General features: G+C 40.9%; 1 protein-coding gene and 1 pseudogene across 2 annotated transcripts in view; one reads left to right on the top strand and one right to left on the bottom strand.

Moving 5' to 3' along the window:
- MCPH1 (microcephalin 1) overlaps nt 1-26,376 on the bottom strand; it is a 236,674-nt gene that overhangs the window by 164,923 nt on the left and 45,375 nt on the right. The window contains 2 exon segments of one of the 2 annotated variants that reach the window (NM_001318176.1): nt 1,928-1,965; nt 23,558-23,667. In NM_001318176.1, the coding sequence (NP_001305105.1) occupies nt 1,928-1,965; nt 23,558-23,667 (148 nt within the window). 2 annotated transcript variants of the gene reach the window in all.
- LOC106999656 (adenylate kinase isoenzyme 6 pseudogene) lies at nt 5,386-6,139 on the top strand (annotated as a pseudogene).

Genomic DNA, 26,376 nt, shown 5'->3' with positions numbered 1-26,376 from the left:
GCGTGGTGGTGGCCCCTGTAGTCCCAGCTACTCGGGAGGCTGAGGCAGGAGAATGGCGGGAACCTGGGCGGTGGAGCTTGCAGTGAGCCAAGATCGCGCCACTGCACTCCAGCCTGGGCGACAGAGCGAGACTCCATCTCAAAAAAAAAAACAAAAAGAAAGAAAGAAAGAAAGAAACATCTCTCCTCTCCAAAAATTATATTCCAAAGAGGAAGACGTTATTGTCGACTCTTATACAGACTGTCTCTAACACTCTTCCTTCCAAATGATGGTGTTCCTTAGTTTTATTTTATTGTTTTGAGACAGGGTCTTGCTCTGTTGCCCAGGCTGGAGTGCAGTGGCACAATCATGGCTCACTGCGTTGTTGATCTCCTGGGCTCAAGTGATCCTCCTGCCTTATCCTCCCAAGTAGTTGGGACTATAGGCAACTCACCACCAAGTCTGGCTAACTTCTGCATTTTTTTGTAGACACAAGGTTTTGCTGTTACCCAGGCTGGTCTTGAACTCCTAGTCTCAAGCAATATGCCCACCTGGGCCCCTCAACTCACGCCCCTGGGATTATAGGCGTAAACCAATGCACCCAGCCTTCTTAGTTTTGTCTCTAGTGATCTTAGGTATGTCCATCTCAAGACCTGTTTCTTTATCTGTAAAATGAAAGGGCTGAATTATATCATGCTTTTAAATTCTTAGAGATCCTTAGGGTAGAAAAGATATGTGAGTCAAGATCTGGGCCTCATCACCACTTCAACCCGAGAATCTGTGCTTGAGTCAAGAAAAATAATTAAATTTGGAAAAAAATAAAGGCAAAAATGATAAAAGAAAACAAAAAGTAAAAACCTCTAAACCAGACACTCCCTAGAACTCCATCCTGAGGCTGGCAGCTACTTGCTGGATGTGCCAATAAGTAACGAGTGTCTCTGCAAGGCACAGCTAATCCACATAAAATCAGAATGTCCAGGTCTTGTTCTTAACTATCACAAGAAGTCTATGTGGAGAAAAAAAGAGTAAGACATGAAGATGGCCTAAATGAAAAGTTTTATTTTTAAATCTTGAATGAGAAAAGAACTAGTTAACTAGTAATTTTTTTTTTTATTTTGGAAAAATACAAAGACTTTAAAAAATATTACACATATATTCAATATTCACTTCTGTATTAGACTATTTAGGATGTTCAATATATTTCATAATATATTTACAAAAATTTTGAGTGACCCCCTTTTTCACTATGTAATGTATGGTATTCGATGATCAATCCTTTTATTTTTAAGCCACCGGCAGGAAAAGGATCCCACTACTGAAAATGTTCTAAACGTGCCCCTCTCTGCGGCATATTTTTCACTGAAATGTTCCAATGTTTTGATGGATGTCTTAAAACCTTAAAACCTATGATTGATATCAAAAACATGGTTTTCCCCTTTAAACAGGAATTCAAAAATCTGTTGCAAAGAATATAGTACTGTATTTTTGTTGGATGTTCTTTGTTGTGTTAAATGTTTAAGGGAGATGATAAGAGCATGCCAACAAGCTATTAACCCTTCCACAAAACGCACAGATAGCAACTTTCATACTGCTGTGGAAAGCTTTCTGCTGCAGTGTTGCTTTAAGACCTTTAAGGGAAATGTTTTGGTCAATGATGTTCCACTTCTTGAACATTCATGAAGTTATTTGGTATCAAGCAAGCAAAAGAACATCAAAATGAGCACACACCTCTTAATGCTGCCTAAACAACCCCAGCATTTTCAAGGCTAAATTGCTCACATTTGGTACATGTTTAATTTTCAGTGACCTTCTAACTCAGATATTAATTTTGTAAAGTAAAAGTGATACAGGAACAGATTGACAAATTGCCTAAAGGCACCCAGAATTACAGTATATGAGAGAAAAGGTTAACATTTTACAATGAACAGAAATCAAAACAAGTACTTACTCAGATGGCATGCTTGTCATGACTAATGTTCTTGTTGGCTAGAGATTTCAAACAAGAAGGAACAAAAAACAGTCAAAAACATAAAAAATATTTTTCCCACAGAAATAAACTTTAATAAGTTTTTTGAAAAGTTACATCACTTAAAAATAAATATTTAAGCATATATCAAAGAAAAAAAACTTTATATTCCTGGAAAAAACAGCCCAACTGATAGAAACTCAGATACTATCCCAAAAGCAATCCAAAATAATCCAGATATGAGGTACAAGAGCAAAAAAAAAATATTTCCCCCAGGAATCTGTTCCACCAGTTAGCCAGCAGACCTCCAAGTGTGTCAACGTCTTTACACACTTCAAAGTGAGAAAGGGTAAAAAGGGCATTTTTGTAGACTCGGGTAATAAGGGCGTTTTTGTAGACTCGTCAGCCACTTTTCTCAAGACTTCTAGGCAACCTCATTCTCATTTCAGACACAGGTGCACAATAATGCTTGTGCTTCTTTTGCACCTGTCAAGCAAATCCCCCACACACAGAAGCATGGATAATGGAACTTATTTGTTGTGTTGACATCTGCTGTTAACTGGAATTGAAAAAAAATTTTAAATGTTTAATTTTTTTTTTTGCTTATCTAAGAAATGCACGCTGAATTGCATAAAATGTAAATGCTATAGAAATATATAATCAGAAATACAAATTTCCTGTAATTCCACCAGCTAGAAATGACTATTGTTTAACAATTTGGTAGTACATTCAGCCAAATGTTCACTCTATAGGAGTGTGTGTATATGTATATGCATGCATATACATATATAAACAAAAATGAATTAACATTATTCATATACGTTTGTAATTCACACTAAATACTTCAAATGTAACCAACTGTGCAGTATAACCAATTGTCTTGAAAAGTCAATGTGAAGTAAATGAGAAGGAACAAAAGGCATTTGAAGGACCCCAGGGCTGACGAAAATGACAGACATGAAGGGGTTTGTATATTACATACTTGGGGAAGGACTGCTGGTTTATACAGATCTTGTCTCTGTTGGGTGAAAGATAACAGAATCTGATTTGCTAGTATTTTTTGTTTGTCTACTTTTCTACTTTGGCTTCAAAACAATTAAGAATTTCATGCTATCAGGAAGTAGACATCGGAATAAAATTTTATATTTCTGCTTTTATGTTTGGCCCATGACTGAATTTTTTTTCTTTTTCTATTTTTTTTTTTTTTGAGATGGAATTTCGCTCTTATTGCCCAGGCTGGAGTGCAATGGTGCAGTCTCGGCTCACTGCAACCTCCATCTCCCGGGTTCAAGCAATTCTCCTGCCTCAGTCTCCCAAGTAGCTGGGATCACAGGCACCCACTACCACACTCAGCTAATTTTTGTTAGTAGAGACAGGGTTCCACCATGTTGGCCAGGCTGGTCTCGAACTCCTGACCTCAGGTGATCCACCCACCTCGGCCTCCCAAAGTGCTGGGATTACAGGTGTGAGCCACCGCACCTGGCCTGAAATTTTAGAATTGAGGCTTATAAATTATCTGTGTCTGTTTGTATGTCTTGTATTGCAGAAATGCCACTGTAGTAAATACTTACAATTTTATATACCTTGGCATCTATTTTGAACATAAGTTTAACTTTCTCATACCAGAAACAGGGCTTAGTTTCCCTCGACAGCTTCCACCTGCCACCCCCAGTCCTCAATATGGTTGATCCAGGATCTGCCTTATGCACCTCCTCTTTCTGGTGACGACCTCTTTAAGGGACAGTCTACCTGGCCGGCCCTGCCGGCCCCACACCCCTACATGGACTGTGGAGTATGCCACAGTGACCACCTCTCAGTTGCTATGTGATCCTGAAACTCATGACTGCCTGTTTTAAACTCACCAACTAAAACTCCCTGCAGGAAACCTGCTTGGACAATGCCCTGGCCCCCAGTAAAGGTGTTGGCCCATGGGTCCCACTCTCTCTTGCTCTATGCCTGACACTTCATTCTTTCTTCTTGTGACCTGGGGATAGAACACTGCCTTCCCAACTCATGGCGCCCTCCCTCTCTAGGATCTGGAAGTAATAAATCTTGGAACTTATTTCCTATCTTGGTGGTGTGTTGAATTTGCACATTCCATCTGAAGAACCAGGGGCTCTCCCAGGCTGCCTGGGTTTTCCCCGGGATGCCGGGGAAGAACACAAGGGCAGGCTCTGAGCACCAGAGCGATAGTCAGGCAGTCATAAACTGAAGAGGGGTCAGAAAAGAGCCACAAGGGCGTCTGCCAGGATAAGCACATTTTCCACGCGAGGAATGCCTGATACCGGACCAGACCACAAGGAATCAGGCTGTCCACCAGGTAAAAGGAGTGCCCGTGAAGGGTACCCAAGTAAACACTTGTGCCCTGTTCCCCAGCATTTTCTGTTAGGGCAGGGTCGTTAGCTGCTCTGGTACTGGAAGCCCAGTGTGGCAGGGGAGCTTTCAAAGCAGCTATTGTCTCCCATCCTGGGATAACCATCACGAGATGGTCTCACCAAATGAGAATATGATCGCTCTTAAGGATGTTCTGTTCTGACTGGCTTGGAAATAAAGAGGCACCAATAAATTGAATATTCCTAAAATTCCCATAAATTAAGGAAATTGAACTTCCAATAATACTTTCAACAGACTAAAAAAAGTATTCCTATAGAAACATAAATGTTTTAAGAATTCAAGTTCACATATTTAGGTAAATCTTTGGCAAATGAGATTAGGTGAATATTTGGGGTTTAATAAAAATAGTCATGTCTTCTATTAGTTGTCAGCATTAAGTATTATTATTATTATTATTATTTTTTTTTTTTTTTTTTGAGACGGAGTCTCACTCTGTCGCCCAGGCTGGAGTGCAGTGGCGCGATCTCGGCTCACTGCAAGCTCCGCCTCCCGGGTTCACGCCATTCTCCTGCCTCAGCCTCCCGAGTAGCTGGGACTACAGGCGCCCACAACCGCGCCCGGCTAATTTTTTGTATTTTTAGTAGAGACGGGGTTTCACCGTGGTCTCGATCTCCTGACCTTGTGATCCGCCCGCCTCGGCCTCCCAAAGTGCTGGGATTACAGGCGTGAGCCACTGCGCCCGGCCATTATTATTATTTTTTAAGATGGGGTCTCTCGCTATGTTGCCCAGGCTGGTCTGAAATTCCTGGTCTCAGCAATCCTCCCATCTCGGCCTCCCAAAGTGCTAGGGTTATAGGCATAGTCACTGTGCCCAGCCAGATTACACATTGTTATTCTACTTGTGCATGTTCTTACAAAAGCTATACAGATTTACTGATCAAATAAGTGAACGTTACTCCTACTTAAGGTTTAAGACTATGAAAAAAATGTAAATTTGTGCTTAACCAAATTGAAGCATTAATCTCACAAACCTTTTTCAACAATAATTTTTAAAATTATTTATTTACTTTTGAGAGACAGGGTCTTGCTCTGTCGCCCTTGGGGGGGTGCAGTGGTGCATTTTTTTTTTCCGGAGATAGCAAGGTGAACCCATTGCATGTTAAAATCTTAGTAATATTATGAAGTTAGTTTTGACCCCACAGACTCCCTGAGTTCAATCCTAAAGTGTCAGTTTGCTCCAACTTTGTGATGGAAACATGTCATAGAAATCCAGGTACACTAGGGTTTGGTAAAACCACATATCAAAATCAGAATCAGGATTGAAATACATCAATGTGGATGATTTAGCTCGAGAAGAGCAATTGTACGATGGCTATGATGAAGAGTATGATTGTCCCGTTTCAGATGATGACAGAGTAGCTGATGAGTGAGATAACCAAATGAGAGAATGTGGAGTTATCGTTGATTACCACGGTTGTGATATCTTCCCTGAATGCTGGTTTCATACAGTTTTTGTGCTGAGAACAGATGCCAACGTACTGTACGAAAGACTTGAAACGAAGGGTTATAATGAGAAGAAACTGAAAGACAATATTCAGTGTGAGATTTTCCAAGTTCTTTATGAAGAAGCCACGGCATCTTACAAGGAAGAAGTCGTGCATCAGCTGCCCAGCAGTAAACCAGAAGAGCTAGAAAATAATGTAGATCAGATCTGGAAATGGATTGAGCAGCAGATCAAAGATCATAATTCTTGACTTATAAGACTAGCTACTTTACAATCACTCTTGCTGATATATCTCTGCAGACATCATAGAAATTGTTAAAGTATCAGGAACACTTTATTAAAATCGTGTTGCGGGACTAGCAGGCGGATAGAATAAAGGTTTATGCCTGTGTTTCTTTTTCTCCATGTGAAAGCTAAACATTTGAAATACAAAAAATATAGCATTATCAAGGATTGAGACAAAACTGTCATTTCAATGCTTAAATTGCTAAAGAATAAATAAATCTGAAGAAACAGGTGGATATCTTTTAAGTTTATTACAGAAAAAATGCAGATGATCTCTTAAAATAAAGACTAAAGATTTTTTAAAAAGAGAAAAGTTTGCTCAGTATTGATGAGCCCATTTCTTTGGTTTACTGTTTACCACATTCACCTAAAAAAAATAAGGGTTTATTCTTTTTTTCTGTACAATTGGCTTAGATTCCAAAGATTCTGTGTTTTATGAGAATAACCTTCTTTGGTTTATATTGACTTTATTATGCCCTTGAGTATTCAAGAAATCCTGTCTCTTAGGAAAGAGCTAAGATTCTTTACAATCATGTTACCTCTGTGTTTACTTTTAAAATCTTTTACAGTCATTTCGATGAAATAAGTAGTCAAATATTGTTTCTAAGTTACATGAGCCTACTGGAATCAGGTATTCAAAATTTCTTGATAATTTTTGATATTTTACCTTCCCCAAATCAAATCCTAAATGATATATTTTGTACTTCAAACTGTCTGAGGCCGGGCATGGTGGCTTATCCCTATAAATCCAGCACTTTGGGAGGCCGAGGTGGGCGGATAACCTGAGGTCAGGAGTTTGAGACCAGCCTGGCCAACATGGCAAAACCCCGTCTCTACTAAAAATACAAAAATTACCCAGGCGTGGTGGCAGGCACCTGTAATCCCAGCTACTTGGGAGGCTGGAGCAGGAGAATGGCTTGAAACCCAGGAGGCAGAGGAAACCCAGGAGGCAGAGGTTGCAGTGAGCTGAGATCAGGCCACTGCACTCCAGCCTGGGTGACAGAGTGAGACTCCATCTCAAAAACACAAAACAAAACAAAAAACTGTCTGAGATTCCCCAGACATACCTGGAAAATAACAAGTATTTGTGCTTTTACTTTAATAAAAGACAGATGCTCAAAATAATCAGGAGATCCATTTGATCTGTTACTATTGATAAGTTATATGGGGACAAGTTGTCAAATCAAAAAAGATACTTAGCCAGCCCTAGGTTAAATATATGTTATTAATATATAGGTGTTTATGTCCCCTCCAAACTAACCCTCTTTATGTGACATTCTTTGTTTATTCTAATTATATGCTTGGCATATTCATTGTGTGTTATGCCTTGGGACTATTTTGTTATATCTGAAGATTTTTTCTGTAAAGATTATATTCTTCCATTTTTATAAATTAGATGTAACATCCACTGTTCTTTTAAAATAAGGTTAATTATGGTGTTTCCAGATGCTGTATCTAGAACTTTTTTGGGTTGACTCCATTTTGCATACCATAACTAACTTTACTTATCAGTTGCCAATACTCTTGTAATGAACTCTCGATAAATTTAGTTTTGAAAATTATCAGTAATATGATAACCACAGCCATTTCTTTTGTCACCTACAGATTTATATTTTTCTCTGACACTTCCCTGATCAGCATCTGCAATCAGTTATAGGCCAGAGTGACTTACCTTCGACCAAGAGGGGGCTCTTTTAGAGCCCCGTGGAGAAGAACCATGCTGGGTACTTTTGGGTACAGGCTTCTTATGGCATTGTCTAAATAATGCTGAGACCCCACCAGGGGAAGAGGATTTCTATAACTCTCATTGAGAAGCAGAGGGATTCACGAGACTAACCCAAGATCAAGTGGAACAAAAATTAATGACTAGGCCCAGATGAACTACTGAAGGAGGACTGTGGCTTTTGTTTGCAGTGTTGTTGCTATTTTAATGCTCTATATTCTGGATACATAAGGGACCCTTTCTCTTCTCCCTCTCTGTATCTCGTAACAATTCAGTCCACTGTGCTTTTATAAACAGAAAGGAAACATTTGGAAATGGTATCTCACTATCCCTGCCTGATCCCTCCAGAATTGTGAAACTGTAATTGAGTATCCTTCTTTTCAGGGCAATATAATTATTTGCATAGATTAAAAACAATCCATCTTCCTAGTTACCAGGACACAACTGAAAACAGTGGCTATGCAACCACGGCCTTTGCTGGAATGTCATATTTGAGAGTGATATTCACTTACTCAGAAATAACCAGTCACCTAAGTCCTCAGGTTGATTTTATGGCACCAACGCTTACAAAGCCCTCTTGGGGAAACAAGCCTGGTACCTTGCTTACGGTGTTCTCAGCCTTACAGGTGAGTAAGGAAGGTCACTTTATGGTAGGCCCAAGATCCACTGAGTATGTTGGGCACCCCAAAACAAAAAAGGCATTCCCCCAAATTTATAGGCACTGCAGGTGAAATCTGAAAAAAAAGACCTGCGATACTTAAACTGTAGCAGCCTCCATTGTAAGGAGATTTAGAGAAAGAGTAAGACGATTCCCTTTGGAATGGTATGAGCAAAGAAGGACTTTCCTAATTGCTATTTGGATGGTAGAAAAGATACCACTTGGTTTATATTCATCTTATAGCAGCAACACTACTTTTCTCCTTCAGTTTGAGACAACACTCCTTCAGTTTAACAACCGTATCTACATTTTCTACTAAAGCTTATAATGGTGGAATAATATAGCAACCACAAAGTGAAGGTACTGCCTCTGATTCTTGTGGCATGGCCACTGGCAGGGCATGGTTTGGAGGCCCACAAGTTTATGCGTATTCATGAGTTACTCATGGGTTTACTTGCATTCATGAAACACGAGAGGCAGCAAAAGCATAAAGCATATATCTTAACATTTTAGTTAAAAGAATGAGGATCTCAGAGCCGGGCATGGTGGCTCACATCTGTAATCCAGCACTTTGGGAGGCCAAGGTGGGCAAATCACTTGAGGTCAGGAGTTCGAGACCAGCCTGGCCAACGTGGTGAAACCCCGTCTCTACTAAAAACACAAAAATTAGCTGGGTGTGGTGGCAGGCACCTGTAATCCCAGCTACTTGGAAGGCTGAGGTAGGAGAATCGCTTGAACCCAGGAGGCAGAAGTTGCAGTGAGCGGAGATCGAGCCACTGCACTGCAGCCTGGGCGACAGAGCGAGACTTTGTCTCAAAAAAAAATAATAAAAAACCCAAAGTATAAGGATCTCAGAAATGAAAAAACATGTACAAAATTCTATTATATGGACAGCTCCAGGAAGCTGAAACCTTTATCTTATTATTAGCAATATGTGAATATGAGATATTACTCTTCCATTCTTCTGGACACATCTCACAAATTTAAGTATGTCAAGGTATCTACTACAGAATGCCTACTACAAAGAAGAAAAACAACGCTTTTCTGTTTTTAACATTGTTATTCAATGACAAAAAAACATGCAGGATTCTTTTTCTTAATAGGAAAAGCACACAGTTAGGCGCATCCAAAGGCAATCAGAGCAAACGTGAAAAAGGTGGTCAGGTGAAATAATCCACTGACCAGTGAGAAACAATAACCAACATGAAACACTAACTACACAAAAGAATTTTCTGAAAGTTCTAAATGAATAGAGATGAGGGAGCGGGGAGAGACAGAGAGAAAGAGTATTGAATGGATGATTATTTGGGAAATAGTAGAGCTGATTTTGTTTTAGTAAGACCAGAGGTAGGTCAAGTTAAACAGATATACTCATTTTCTTAGTGATAAATAGAAACATTTAAAAAAAAAAATTCTTTGAAATCTTTTGGGTTTAGGTATCAGCTCTTTGGTAAACAGTGAAATTAATTTTCCTTAAGAATAACTAAAAAAAGGAGATAATCCACATATTCACAAAGATTATTAACCTTGTTCATGACCAGTATAAACCCATCTAAATATATACAGTACTATCAGAATCATACATTTACATAAATTTTGACTATAGAGGAAATTAAAAAAAATAAAATCCAATATGAAAAAAGATAAATTCTGGAAAAATGTCTTCAAATCCCATCCTGAGGATATTATATGACCTAGATCCCTGGCAGCTACATCATGTAAAGCACCTTCAGAAAGACTCAGTCTGTGGACCCAAGAGACTGCAGATCTTTAAATGAGTAGCTTATTAAATATAATAATAAGCTATAACATTAAATATAATAATGTTGATATCCCCCATTTTTAATTTTATACATTCTGTGATCTAAAGATGGGTTCAATGTAAAAAATTGAGACTAAAATCTTTAACTTTCTTTTTTGTGTGCTTATTTTTGAGACAGGGTCTCACTCTTGCCCAGGCTGGAGTACAGTGGTACAATCACGGCCCAGAGCAGCCTCGAATTCCTGGGCTCAAGCCTCCCTAATAGCTGGGACCACAGGTGGCCACCATCATGTCCAACTAATATTTTAAAAACTTATTTTTAGTAAAGATGAGGTCTCACTTCTTTGCCCAAGCTGGTCTTGAACTCCTGGCCTCAAGCGATCCTCCTGCCTCAGCCTCTCAAACTGCTGGGATTACAAGCATGAGCCACTGTGCTCAGCCTTTAACTTTCTTATAGTAACAGTTTCATAATTTAATTGTCCTTCCTTATATATTTTTTCCCTTATGTGGACTGTGTTTTACTCAAATTCAGAGACTTTTAATATTCAGGTTGCTCTGTTTTTCTAAAAACTATAATACCTTTTCTGAACAGTCTCAAATAATACAGTAATAGTGATCCATACAGCACCAGTATCAGTTTTCAATACTTACTATGTTAAATATTTTTTTCTAAGTTTCATAGCAAAAAAAAAAAAACGTACCTCCAAGTAGTTCATCATTAGTGTCTAAAGTGTTCAAACAATACATCTGCACCACCTCAATTAAAAAGATGGTTCATCTAGCAAACTCGGTATCTAACACTAAAGCTCCCACAGGGTCTACACATGCACCCAGCTCCTTGCTCCTTGTGGAAGTCACTGGGGACCCCCAACGTCAGTTCTTATTTTCACATCATCCTCTCCAGGAAGAGGGGCTGGGCAGGCAGAGGAAAAATAAGCCTGGGGTCCAGGTGTGTGGGAGAAGGGTGCAGGCCATGCTTGCAAGACAGGGCAGGTGGGAGGACAGCATAGGGGGCACGCACAGGTGACACCCAGGAACATCCAAACATCCCCTTTCCCCAGACAGAGGGCCGTAGGGAATTCCAGCCCACCCAGAATAAGGGGCAGCGGCAGGAGGAAAGAAGCCACAGAGCCCAAGGCCGTGAGGTACAGGGAGGGTGCACTCTCACCTGCAGAGGAAAGACCGCCTCTGAGCTCTGGATCTTTGCTGGTGAACTCAAAAAACAATGTGCTCAAATTGCTTAAGCTAAGGTGTAGGGCAGAAACTCCTTATACGACCCACTCTAAGTATAACCCCAAACTCACCAAAGCAAATGGGCTGATCTTGGGGAAAACTATGCAAATTCATGGATTTCCTGGCTAATGCTACTATTTTGAGAAACAGACACATACACACCTCTACCTTCCAACTCCACAAGGATTACTCCATGGGCCAGGCATGGTGGTTCATGCCTGTAATCCCAGCACTTTGGGAGACCCAGGTAAGTGGATGGTTTGAGGCCGAGAGTTCAAGACCAGCCTGGGCAACACAGTCGAATCCCATCTCTAAAACAAACAAAAAAAATTAGCTGAGTGTGGTGGCATCTGCCTGGAGTCTCAGCTACTCATGAGGCCAAGGGTGGAGGGATCACTGGAGCCCAGGAGATCAAGGCTGCAGTGAGCTATGATCTCGCCACAGCACTCCAGCCTGGGCAACAGAGCAAGACCCTGTCTTTAAACAAAACAAAACAAAAGAAGAATTATACCACAATTTCAACCCTGTAAACTGTTTGATTCCTACTTTCCTATCCATGGTCCCTCATTTTTGTTAAAACTTCACCTGAGGAAGTAAAGTGACAGAAAAATACCAAAAACAAAAAAAGGACAAAAAGACACAACCTATAAATTCTGGGATAATATTTTAGTACTGCTTTTAATGATGAGAACTAGATTGCAAATAAATAGCAAATATACTTCAAAATGAAAAGCAGAAGATATTTCTGCAGAAAAATAAAACAACACAACTTCAAAAAAAAAGTTTTCAAAATTGAAAATCACCGATAAGGGAGACCAGAAGAAGAAGTGCTTCATACCGAGCTGCTCTGGGTTGACAGTCACTGAATATTATATTCTTTTCCTATAAAGACTCACTATTGATATATGAACTAAGTCTAAAATCATATCCAAAAGTCACAAAAGGATATGCCAAAAATCTATTTTAAATGCCTCATAATTTTTTTAACAAACCCTGTTATAATGCCTCATTAATTTTGAATTGCAGTTTTTGTCATTCTATTTAACCCCTGCTGAATAATCATGTTTTTATTCCCCTTTTTAAAAAACGAATCGAAATTACCCTGGAGTAATATCAAATAATTTATATTCCTAAATATTATTTGGAAGGCAATAACTTTTTTAAAAGTGTGAAGAGTTAAAGACGTAAGGAAAGGCAAAGAAATAAATATAATTGAGGGTCAAGCACGGTGGCTCAAGCCTGTAATCCCAGCACTTTGGGAGGCCAAGGCGGGTGGATCACTTGAGGTCAGGAGTTTGAGACCAACCTGGCCAACATGGTGAAACCCCGTCTGTACTAAGTACAAAAATTAGGCCGGGCGTGGTGGCTCACGCCTGTAATCCTAACACTTTGAGAGGCTGAGGTGAGCGAATCACCAGGTCAGGAGATCAGACCATCCTGGCCAACATGGTGAAAACTTGTCTCTACTAAAATACAAAAAAAAGGGCCGGGCACGGTGGCTCACGCCTGTAATCCTAGCACTTTGGGAGACCGAGGTGGGCGAATCACGAAGTCAGGAGAGAGAGAGAGAAAGAATTGGGGAGGAAATAATTGTTCCTCAAGAGAACAGACATACACCTTTCCTGGGAAAACCACTCACATTTAAAGTAAATTCTAGCCTTTAGGACAAATGCGTGCAGCTCTGCATTTCTGTGTCTACCTTACCCCGTGTCTGAGGAGCATAACAAATGAAGCCACTTGTCCCTTATTAACACGAGTCTCTGATGTCAGTGGAAATAAGCCGTAAGGTTTGCAGGCCTCCCCCGCCCTCCGCCCTTCCTTTCTTTGGTTCACTCTCTTGGCTTCCTCCTCGGCTGTGGCAGTTCCAGGAGATGCGTCCAGCCACAACAAAGCTCTGAGGACCCGGGGAGCATTTCTTCCCAGGGCTATCACAAGTGAGAGAACACTTTCCAGAAACCTCCCAGGAAGGCTTCCCTTCACGTCTTGTTGGACAGAAGTGAGTCACAGTCTCGAACTAATTAGTGGTAAGAGGAAGAGAATGCCGGTGATGTGCTGAGACATCAGGCGTTCGAGGACGGGGTGGACACGGGGTGGTGGGAGCAGCGCGGTGGGAGGGTCGCTTGGTGTGAACAGCTCCGCGGGAAGGGGCCGCTGCCTAAAGGAGAAGGACTCATACCAGGGAGGCGCAGTGCAGAGCACTTTTTATCTCCAGGCCCTTTACTCCCTTTTAAAATAAAAATAAGGATTCAAGTTTGCTACTTCAGCAAGCTATTATTTTGTTTGAGTTTCTGCATATCTCAAACAGATTAATTTGATATTTCTAGACCAATTTAGCACAGTTTACTATCATTAAGCTCACTCCCCCCAGATGGTGCATGTAGTAAGCTAGACCTTAGGAGCTAGCAGCTGTAACTATTTAAATTGGGCCTGCACATCTCTCCTTTGCTCAGTGCATAGAATGCCTACCAGCAGAGCTTTTCTTTCCTTTTCTTTTTTTTCTTTTTTCTGAGGTGGAATCTTGCTCTGTTGCCCAGGCCAAAGTGCAGTGGCAGGATCTCGGCTCACTGCAACCTCCACCTCCTGGGTTCAAGTGATTCTCCTGCCTCAGCCTCCCGAGTAGCTGGGACTACAGGTGTGCACCACCACAACCAGCTAATTTTTTGTACTTTTAGTAGAGACAGGGTTTTGCCTGTTGGCCAGGCTGATCTCAAACTCCTGACCTCAGGTGATTCACCCACCTTGGTCTCCCAAAGTGCTGGGATTATAGGCGTGAGCCACCATGCCTGGCCAAAGCAGCAGATCTTAAATAGATTTCTTTGGCTAGCTCCTCTCTCAGTGCCTGTGGGTCTCCCAGTGGGAAATGTCCTCCGTCCATGGCCTCTACATTTACATGGCCTAAGACGACCACTGAGGCACAGGAGATCCACCCTGGTTGGTCCTCATTTCTACCACGTCCAGTCCAAAACACATTTGACAATTTCTGAACCACATATTTACAAGGCATGCAAAATCAGTTATTGAACAAAGAAAACACATTTTTAAAAAGATGGAGTTCTTTGAAGATCCTATTTAATGTTTTCTGTAGAAATATTTTATCTCATACACAGCAAGAAAAAAACATGCTAATGGGGGCTGACGGCAACTGTTAGGCTATCAAGAGGCAGCTGTTTTTTAAATGGCTTCATCAAGCAACATCTGCTGATAGACCCCACACCTGTTATAACCAGCACATCCCCGCCACTGCCAGCTCTGGGTACACTCTGCCAAAAGTGATTTATCAAAGCAATTACAGATCACTGAAACAGCTGTGTTGGAAACCAAGGGCACCTTCGATCTTACAGACCTCACCGGCCGGGTGGTCGGCACTAAAGGCCCTATCTTTCTGCGTACAGCAGGTCTGAACAATGGAAATGATTTACATGGATATTTACAGAGGGTGTCATGTTCGAGGAAGTGTGGCAGTTCCCCTAAATGTGTGATAACAACATACCCGTGCTGTATGTTCAAGAAAAAAAAAATAAATATCACCTGTTCTTTGGATGAGTCACTGCTCTTTCAACTTGAAAGTTAAATTTAAAATCAAAGCTACAAGAGTGTATGCTTCCAGCCAAGTGCACCATCTAATGGAAAACAGCCAAAGGCCTGGCATTACTGCAAACTGTAAAACTGCATTCACAAAATATTAGTGTCTCCATTACAACAGTGAAGTACTCATTCCAGGACCCTTTACTTGAAGGACAGGAAACGGCAGGAAAATCATCCATTTTATATGAAAAGTGGCTCAAGTATTCTATTTTCCCTGCTCAGGAAGGCATCTGTGTCCCTGCAGCTCTCTTTCCTCCTGCCTCCAGCTGGCCTGCCACATTGCATCTGGGCTAGGCCTTTCCCACCCTCTGGGCATCTAGCACTCTTTTTATTCCCACCACTGGGACCCTTTTATCTTCTTTCCACTGCAAGGCTCCTTCCCTGGGGAAGCCAGACCCAAATGAGCTGTAATTCCCAATCTACTGCCTCCGCAATAAAGACATGATTGGAGCTCTCTGAAATACACTTTCTTTTCAGCGTCTCCATATGACTGAGAAATAGAAAACTCAATCTAAAAAGAGGTCACAATGCTCAATAAATGACAGCTGTAAGTACCCTATCACAACTCACACAGGTCTATTGACAGATCTCAGTTCTTTCAGGAAGATTCTAGTGATATTGGAGATGAGGAAAGCATCTCTCAAAAACTGAGGAAGCAGATCCCCCAAGCGGGCATTTCTGACCGCAGAACTCAGTCTTCTGCCTCCTGGGTGAGATGACAGAGCACAGTTTCATGCTAATGGCCTACATCTCACCCCCAAAACAAAGATTCTCAATGGGAGGATGACCATCAGCTCAGAATCACTGGAGGAGCTTTTAGGAAAGGCTATACTCCTATCCTCACCCCATGCCCAGAGACTCTATTTTGGCCCTGGCATGCCTGTGGTCAGTAAGTCCAACAAGAGACACTGTGTGGTCTGTCCCGGAATTTTGAGGGTCATTTTCATTAAAGACACATGGTGGTCTCTGGGAGTGGGAAAAGAGGAGGCAGGTCAGAGAGATCTACTCTCCTCCAAGTTATAGCTGCAAAACAAAGGACAGTCAATATGCAGACATGACCCTCACCCAAGTTTGTGCTGAAGAAAATAGCTAACATTTTTTGAGCAGTTCTATATATCAGGTACTATCTTAAACTCTTTGCATGTTTCAATTCAATTAGCACAAACCCTTTGAGGAAACTGGTACTATTATTAATATTATCCCTGTTTTATACACAAAGAAGTAGAGGCACAGATATTAAGTAATTTGTTCAACACCATGGAACTCACAGAGCAGGTGAGTAGCAGAGCTGGGATTGAACCCAGGCATCTGGCTCTGGGGGCAACGCTTTAGCAACACTGCACTGCAATGCACAGTCTTGAAGAAGAGAATCCATCCTTTACTGAAAGAAGACCGTCTCTCAAGTTTAGGAAGAATATTCAAAAATAAGTGAAGTACATGATGATGATTCCATGATTACTGAGTGATGGTTAAGAGCACCAGAAATGTTTTAAACATGTTCACTCAAAAAGTAAAAGGGAAATTCATGCATCTCTTATTTACTCAGAAAATATTTACTGAACACTTACTTTGTTTGTGATGCTATATCCTGCTGAGTATTAAGAGATGAACAGGATATAGACTATGTCCTTATGGGCTCATATTCTAGCAAAGATGTAAGAACAAGCAAGTATCAGAGCATATGCAAGCTATTACTTGTTTTGCACCCTATTTGAGAAACTTTTAGGAATTTAAGCATTCTATCTGGTGTGTAATTCTTTAATTTTTTTAAACCACTATCAAAATAAGTATGCTCTATTTGTTCCTTCATATCTCTCCAGGTCTCCAGGCTCAGGAAAGCCTCTGTAAACATTTCTGTGCTCTGACCCACAGCTTGCCTTCACATGCAACAAGCTGGATTGGCAGAGATGGCTCCAAAACGAGATTCTAAAACTTAGCCACTCATAAAAAGCTATCCTGTTGATAACTCGCATTAAAAATGTTGCTGAGGATAATAATCAATATTTTGAACAACAAAATCCAGAAGGAGTAGAATAAACCAAATACTTGGATAAAAAAATTATATTCATGTATTTCTGTCAGAGTGCTGGTATCTATACAGAGCTTCTTTGGGTTCTGTGTCTGATGATATTCAACAAGTAACAAAGAAAACAGGTCAAAATTCATCATAATATTTTATATTTCTCCCTCTGAAAAGATGTGTAACTATCAATGTCAATGACCTACATACTGCAAGCTAAGATTACAGAGGTAAAAAAATTGCTTAACTGGATCCTCAAAATAAAGTCTCAACAGGACAGGCGTGGTGGCTCACGCCTGTAATCCCAGCACTTTGGGAGGCTGAAGCAGGCAGATCACTTGAGGTCAGGAGTTCAAAACCAGCCTAGCCAACATGGCAAAACCCTGTCTCTACTAAAAAAATAAAAATAAAAAAAAAATAAAGAAAGAAAACTTAGCCAGGCATGCTGGCGGGTACCTATAATCCCAGCTACTCGGGAGGCTGAGACACGAGAATCACTTGAACCTGGCAGTGTGGAGGCTGCAGTGAGCCAAGATTGGGCCACTGTACTCCAGCCTGGACAACAGAGCGAGACTCCATCTCAAAAAAAAAAAAAAAAAAGTATCAACAAATTTGAAACAAGTGTATTTAAAATAAGTCTAAAAAAAACGAGACTCTGACTGATTTATAGAGTGATTTTTGCCATTAAAAATGGGTATTAAACCAAAAAAAAATCTAATGGAAGCTATAGCTTATGAGATTCTATAATTCTTCATGGAATCATATTTTTTTTCACTCTTTAAGAGAAACTGAAATAATGCCATTACAGGTGTTTAGTGTGTCTTTTGCAAACAGTGACCTATGTGTTCATCTCAAAAATCGTTTCTCTTGACTTGGCCTCTTACTGTTCTCTTCTCAGAGAAGGATAAACTCTATTTAGAGAAGTTTTCTTAAGTGGCCATTAAAATTCACCCATCCTCGCCAGGAATGGTGGACTAAGTAGTTTGAAATAGACTCCTCACTGTGAGCCCTCAGAAAAGCTGGACAAGATGCAAACAAACAAACAAGCCCCAGCGATTTGCAGACGTTGCCCAGCGACTAAGTCAGTGAGTCATGGGAGAAGAAACCCGTGGAAGAAGAGGTGAACCGGCGTCAGAAGCCCACACTCCCTGGGGACAGCCAGCCTTGCAGAGGCAGAACCCCAGCTCCACATCATCTCAGTCCCTGCTAGGAAGATAAAGACAAACTAACCAGGCATATTAGATACGGAACATACGATTGAAAACAACAGATAAGAAAAACAGAAATTAAGCGGAGCCAGAAAAGACAGTTATTTCAAAAGAAATATGCATAATATGTTCAAATAAATAAAAGACAGGATTAATAATTTTGGCAGAGAACTGGAGACGGTTTTTAAAAATCAAACAGAGGGCACGAAGGCTCCCGCCTGTAATCCCAGTACTCTGGAAGGCCGAGGTAGGAGGATTGCTGGAGACCAGGATTTGAGAACAGCCTGGTCAACGTGGGGAGACCCCATCTCTACAAAAAATAATTTAAAAAAATAAAATGGAATAACAAGGACTGAAAAAAAATACATGTTAAAACTCAATATGTGGATTTAGCATCAGAATAGACTTACAGAGGGTCAGAAGTGAAATGGAAAATAAATCAGTAGAAGATATCCAGAATGAAATAAGGAGATACAAGAGGAAAGAAATAGAGGAAAATCATGAGACATGGGCTATAGAAGCAAAGGATAACACACGGGATTGCGTTCCCAGCAATGGAGGTGTGAGGAAACAGGCAGAAGAAATCACAGCAGAGAAGTTTCCAGAACAGATTAGACAGGAAGGCCTGTGACTCCCAAGTAAGCAAACAACAAAAACAATACTCTGGTACACCAATCACAGTGAACCTACAGAAAACCAAAGATGAGAACAGCCTAACCCCAGAGCCTGTGGCCGCAGCCGACGTCAGCATCTCTCTTCTCGCGGTTCCACATCCATGCCCGGGCCACACCAAGGCCATGCTGCTCTTCACACAGGCTCCAGGCTTTCCCACCTTTCTCACCTTCGTACCTTCTACCCTGCACCTTCGCAATACTCAGAACTCACGACTGACAGTGCTCATCGACTGACAGTCCTGTCTGCAGGGGTGCCCAGATCGTATATTACCTGCAAGTGCTACTTCAAATTTAAAACTAAAAAGAAAATAAAGTCATTAGGGCCACGAGACACACCTGAGTTTCAAATCATTTTCCTCACTACGGAAATAGCATGTAGCCTGGCTCACGTGAAAACATAAAAATGTCAGGCCCAGACCTTACCATTCTCCATTCCAGTAGAGGCATTGCTTCAGTCATTAGCTGGTGAAGGATATTTCCTGTAAACTTTCCTTTTTTCAACATTAATATTCAATTACAAGATTTTTTTTCTTTAGGAAATAGAAACAATTTTGTGCTTAATAGAATCTAATACTTTAATATATCCTTATACATAAAAATATGTGGCATGCGCCTGTAGTCCCAGCTACTCAGGAGGCTGAGGCAGGAGAATTGCTTGAACCCGGGAGGCAGAGGTTGCAGCGAACCGACATTGTGCCATTGCACTCCAGCCTGGGTGACAGAGCGAGACTCCATCTCAAAAAAAAAAAAAAAAAAAAAAAAAAAAAAGAGGCCATGTTAAGTTCCAATTTCAGTTTAACACAGATTATCATTCAATCCTTTCACAATTCCACTGTATACTTTTAAAATCAGGAAACTAAATTTTAGTGTTTCTGTTGACTCATTACAGCATATCAACATAAACTTCTCTCCCCATGCTCATATCAAAAGATCTCAAACTACTGGGAAGTTGTATATTTAAAATTTAATGTTGCTGGCTGGGCACTGTGGCTCAAACCTGTAATTCCAGCACTTTGGGAGGGCCAAGGAGGGCAGATCACTTGAGGTCAGGAGTTTGAGACCAGCCTAGTCAACATGGTGAAACCCCATCTCTACAAAAAACTTAAAAAACTAGCCAGGCGTGCTGGCGGGTGCCTGTTGTCCCAGCTACTCAGGAGGCTGGGGCAGGAGAATCACTGAAATTCAGGAGGTGGAGGTTGCAGTGAGCCGAGATCACGCCAGTACACTCCAGCCTGGGCGACAGAGTGATACTATGTCTCAAAAAAATAAAATAAAATAAATTTAGTGTTACCTTTTAAAAATTTGTATTGTTCTTCCTTCTAACCTGTGAAATAATAAACGATGGTCCTTCATCTATATTGCTATCTAAATTTGTGCCCCTAAAAAACTCACTCAACCTTTAAGCAAACAAATCAGGACTTTTTTTTTTTTGAGATGGAGTCTCACTCTGTTGCCCAGGCTGAGTGCAATGGCGTGATCTCAGCTCACTGCGAGCTCCACCTCCCGGGTTCACACCATTCCCCTGCCTCAGCATCCCAAGTAGCTGCGACTACAGGCACCTGCCACCACGCCTGGCTAATTTTTTGCATTTTTAGTAGAGATGGAGTTTCACCCTGTTAACCAGGATGGTCTTGATCTCCTGACCTAGTGATCTGCCCGCCTCGGCCTCCCAAAGTGCTGGGATTACAGGTGTGAGCCACCATATCCAGCCCACAGATCAGGACTTTAAGCCTTTGTCTTTAATTTTAGAGTCTAAAAACGAAACAAGTTTACATGAGAGGTGTTTAGAAACAAATGAAACTTCTTCTAGGATAAATCACTTGTTTAAATTCTGCTAAAGTCCCAAGGCAGTAGTTTCCAAACTTTGCTTTGCATTAGAATCACCTCAGGAGTTTAAAAAAATCCTAGTGGCCAGGGTACACCCCGTATTAATGACACCAGCATGTCTGGGATTGGGGCCAGGTGGCCATGTACCTTACAGATCCCCAGCTGAGTCCAATGAGCAGCCCAGTCAGGAAGCACTACCCTAGGGCATTAGGAGTTTTTGATTCATTCAAGCAAAGGCTGTGTGGTGAACTGTAATAAGGAATGGATTAGGAAGAAAATCCTGTGAAAGAGGGGAAACCTAGGTCTTGTTCCTTCTGCTATTGGCGAGATGCAATACAGAAGGTGGATTATTTGCTCTCACTAGGTGTTCATCTCCTCCATGTTAAGGACGGGGTGCTGCACTGGGCTGGGGAGCTGCTGGCCAGGAGGGTCTCAAGTGGGGCCAGAGAATATGTATTTATTTATTTTTGAGACAGAGTCTCACTCTGTCGCCCAGGCTGGAGTGCAGTGGCATGATCTCAACTCCATTGCAACCTCCCCTTCCTGGGTTCAGGTGATTCTCCCACCTCAGCCTCCTGAGCAGCTGGAATTACAGGTGCCCACCACCAGGCCTGGCCAATTTTTGTGTTTTTTGTAGAGACGGGATTTTGCCATGTTGGCTAGGCTGGTCTCGAATTCCTGACCTCAAGTGATCCGCCCGCCCCAGAGTGCTGAGATTATAGGCATGAGCCACCATGCCCGGCCCAGAAAATCTGCATTTAAAACCTGCTTTGAGTGATTCTTCACACAGAACCAGAAGTGGTGGATACCTTTCAGAAATGACATTCTAAATTATGAGGGCAAAGTTTATTAATACGCTTAAAATATTTTTAAAAGAAGACTTAAATTTGAGCAAGTTAGGCAGTTCAATCTATGAAAATATTTTAGTTCCTGAGCACAGCAGTTGAAGGCAGATATGGAAGTGTGTATTTGTAATTTTGTATTTTGCCTCCCTCTCTGAGCACTCATTCTTTTTTCATTACTCAAGACAATAACGCCACCTTATATTCATGGAGCAATTACTATTTGATCTACAGAAGAACGCCAGAAGGTCAAACGGGTACCCATCTCCCATTCATATGCCATTTACAGTGAGATGCCTCATAAGGAAGAAGGGGCCACGCTCCCGCCCAGGATGCCTGTCCCTAACCCAGTGCTTCCACAGACCAAGCCCATCAGGTCCAGGGCTATCCCAGGCACAGGGCAGCAATACCACTCATCTGAAATAGTAACTTCCATTGTGGGCAAATGAGAAAGTCAAACCTCGTGCCTTTTGATCAAACAGGACGGAGTATTTTTATGGTGAGTAACAAGTAACTCAACACTCAATGTTTACTGAGCACTTAAAAAAAAAATGCCAGACATGGTACAACGTAGAGTACCAATAGAAAGGAGAGGTACCACCGCTTCCCTGGGCAGACACTAGCAGAGGGTAAAGGGCACAAAGCAGAGCTGTGGACCAGCTGCCATGGGACGCATCGGCAGGAGAGGTACGGGAACGGTAGTAGATGCAGAGGAAATTGATTCTTTCTTTCTTTCTTTCCAAAGGAACTAGGTCAAGTGGCTATGCAGCAGTAGGAAGAAGACTGAGAAACAGGGATGCAAAACACAAACTCAGCCACGGTGTCGCCAGCATTCCAGGAAGGGCCCCACCCCTGGGAGGCAGCACGCTGAGCAGTTCCCGCAGGCTGCCGTGGAGTCAGAGTGCGCAACGCCATCATAGAGCAGGTGCCTTGGTGTTGCCACGCCGCAAATATGTTACGGGACCCCAACAGTCTCTCTCTCTCTCTCTCTACACATCTGTTGCTTTACCTAAAATAGGATTCCTTTCAATTTTTTTGCTCCACTTTTTTTCTGAGACAAACCAGAAAGCACGAGTACAGAAATCTAAGTTTCTATAAGTTACAGCCAACTTTCATGAAATCTGTGTAATTTTAAATGTCTTTTAACCATTGCCAAGAAAAGAAGCAAAGGAGTCAGGTTTCTCTTCCGCAGGTCAAATGCAGCCGCCCATCTGTTCAAGCCTGAGTATCAGGACCTGGAAGCCCCATGTAGACCTATCTACTTTGTCATTCTTTTCATCTGTTGCTTTTCAATCGGTATGGTTTTTCCCTACCATTTTGAATTCAGGTTTCACTACATTATACTTCCTTGGCCTCATAAAAATGAGGCACAAGGTATAATATAGAATGGTTAATTTTAAATTTAAGCAACGCAAGTAGATATTGAATGATCAAAAACTTCAAAATCCTCGTTATATTACTCATGGAAGAGGATAAGGGGAGTTTTTTTAGAGGAAGAGCAAGGTTTTAAAGCCAAAACCACAAAGGAAAGGGTCTACCTGAGTGTTAGTATATAAACCCTTCACTCTGATGGCTTGAGGTCAAGCCTTGGTTAGTTCAAAAGTGAATGAATGTTTGGATTCTTTACCTCCTACCTAGTAAATATTTATTCCAATTATAAAATGGCAAGAAACACTAGCACAACCAACATTCTCTGCTTGAGAAAAGCTACAGGCATTTTTACAAGAAATGCATTAGCAAAGTGATATGAGAAAGTTTGGTCTATCCATAATAACTCTGTCCGGAATGCAACCAACGCTTTCAGTTTCATATTCTGAGTTTTCCAGCATTTACCCATAATCAATTTTTTAAAATAAAAGACAAGTCAGATAGACTAGTTTATGTTTCATTGACCCAGAGAAGAACATTATGATGTATCAGCATTTGAAAGTTTAAAATAATATTTTTACACACTGACCTTTTTGCCTTTCCCACTTTTCTTCAGTTCCTCATGAGGTTTGATAAGGTCCTTAAAGCTGTCACATGAGCCATCTAAAATATCACGCCTTGTTGGTCTATTTTTAACACCTAAAACCCAAGTGGATTAAAGATTAGTTAGAACTTTACATGGACTAAATACTACTTAAGCAAAACAAAAATCACATTTATGCATAATGGAAACAGGAAGTTATAGGCCTTTTAAATAAATTGTATATGTCTTCTTTTTGAGATCTATCTAGAACTTTCAGTTTATTACATTCCAGTAGCCTATGCAATTCACTTAACTCAGTGGTCAGTAACAATCAGGTTACAATGTTCTACAGCATCAACTCTGTCCATTTGATAATGCAAGAAAATGTATACCCACACCTTACGTACTCTTCAAACTTCAATTCTTAGATTTTAAAATAATGACAAAGAACAGCTCTTCAGAGTAGGCAGTTCCATATTAGAGGCAATAATTAATTTAAGTTTTGGGGTCAGTTTGAGATTTTCTAGAAATTAGTCTTCAGTACAGAGCTTCAGGCTTCAAACTACAAATGATGGATGATTTTACTCCCCCCAAGTTTCCACCTTAGACCAGCGTCTTGCCATGAAGACACACAAACCAAAACGATACTCATTGAAGTGAAATATGGTTTCCTTAGATGCTAACCTGTGTAGACCTAAATAACCCACAACAAAATGTGAAATGTGTACTTTGATTTGACTCATCTACTCCCTCAGAGGGTGCTTCTTACTCTCACCCTTCCTGCTCCTTCAAACAGTTTGCCTACTTTATGACTTAGATGGGATTTTGAAGGAGGAGCTACCATGGACCATAACATGGTCTCAATGGTATAAATGCAAACTTTGATGCAAAAGTTATGTAGCAGCCTAGCGGGTACTAGAACCTGCTAGTCAGGTGATAGCTAAACTGCATTGTTGATTACCTAATGATTAACAAATAGCTAATGATCTACCCACTGGAGATGCAAAATGCACAAGATATAGTCCCACTCTTAGGGAGCTCACAACCCAATAGACAATGTAGACATAGACGAATAAATATAATGCAAGGTGAAATTAACATCAGTGCCCTCAGAAATTAAAAATCATATAACATGAGAAAGACTTCTCTGCAGATAAAATTCTATAAAGCCAGCTATAACTAAGTTTGGAGACTCTAAGGTAAAAACTGTCACTCTTTTCAAAAACAGGGTCCTATCTAAGTGAAAAAGGATGCAGAATAAAAATGTTAATACTTTCCTGAATTCAAGCTAGTTGTTATTTGCAGCCTGGGCCCTGGACAGATTTTAAGGTCCAGTTCTAAACCACAAACCTACCAACCTACACTCTTTGCCATAATCCCTAATACTGAATCCCCTGGAGACTCAAACCAGTCACATCCTGACTGATCCCGTACTTCCTCAGGTATCCTTTATGGTTGACTTGCACTGACTTTTCTCCCAGGCCCACTTTATCCCCTAGGGTAGAATATGAATGCAATCTTTTTCATTTTTAAGATTAAAAATAATTATAATTATATCTACTATGCACTTATTTTTCTTTTTAAATAATAATATTTACTTGAAACATGAGTGTGTCAAAATCAGAAAAGCAGTGGACTAGAGATATAATTTGGGATACAGTGCTGTTATTGAAACATGAATAAATTTGCAGCTTCCTAGTGTAGTCAATGAAAGTTTTATAACAGCCACTTGCCTCAGTTCTTGCCGAACAACGAAACAGGCTGTAAAGCATTTTATAAACATAAAGTTCTAGGAAATGCAACACGATCTTTAAAAACTTAAGACAGACTGATATTGTTAACAACATGTTTTCACAATTTCACAAATCCTGCAGTCAAAAAATAATCTAAGTAAATGATTTATTAATTGGTTATTGAAAACATTTCATAAACTCTGCCACAGTAATTTGCCAGTGTGTTTTAACAATGACCTCAGTAAACCCAAAGCAGTTGAGAGTGCAAATTACTTCTGAAAACATCTGTGGAAAGATTAGTTGGACTCCATTTTTGGCTGGAAGTCTGCAAACAAACACCTACTCTCCTCTTCCTGACTCTCCCACTTCTTGGATGACTCTTTTCGTGTATGCTCCTAAGTGTGGTTTTTTTCATGGGTTGTCATCAGCTCCCTTCTCACTCCCCAAGGTGATTTCATCACTTCCCATAAACTCATCCATTACTGAAGAGACCTAATTCTCTGTACCTTGTCCAGACCTCCCAGCTGAGGTACGGCTGGATATATCCAACTACCTAATGGACATCTATTTTGAATGTCTCCAAGAAATTCCAACTAACATGCACCCTTTAGCTGCTCTTCCTCCAATACACCCCAGTTGGATGAATGTCTTCTTCGGCTGGGGCTACCACAACAAAATACCACAGGTTGGGTGGCCTGAAGGCCGAGATCAGGGTGCCCCCATGGTCAGGTTCTGGTGAAGGCTCTCTTTCTGGCTTAAAGGAAGCTATCTTCTTGCTGTCTTCACATGGCATAGCGAGAGGAAGCCAGTTCTCTGGTGTCTTTTTATAATGGTCCTAATCCCATCATGAAGCTCCTACCTTTAAGACCTCATCTAAACCTAATAACCTAATTATCTCCCAAAGATCGCCCTCTCCAAATGTTATCCCATTGAGGGTTAGAGCTTCAATAAATAAATGTGGGGGTCAGAGGACACAATTCGGTCCACAGTATTTCCCTGTGAAAGCATGTATCTTCCTCTCTCATTTTCCTCCCAACCTCATTACACACACAATTCATTGACTTCGTTTTCACAAAATGATCATATACAGAA

Source organism: Macaca mulatta, chromosome 8, assembly GCF_049350105.2.
Source record: "Macaca mulatta isolate MMU2019108-1 chromosome 8, T2T-MMU8v2.0, whole genome shotgun sequence".
Taxonomy (NCBI): Eukaryota; Metazoa; Chordata; class Mammalia; order Primates; family Cercopithecidae; genus Macaca; species Macaca mulatta.
The sequence above is the reverse complement of the archived record's forward strand: the minus strand, read 5'-3'. Positions and strand labels throughout refer to the sequence as shown.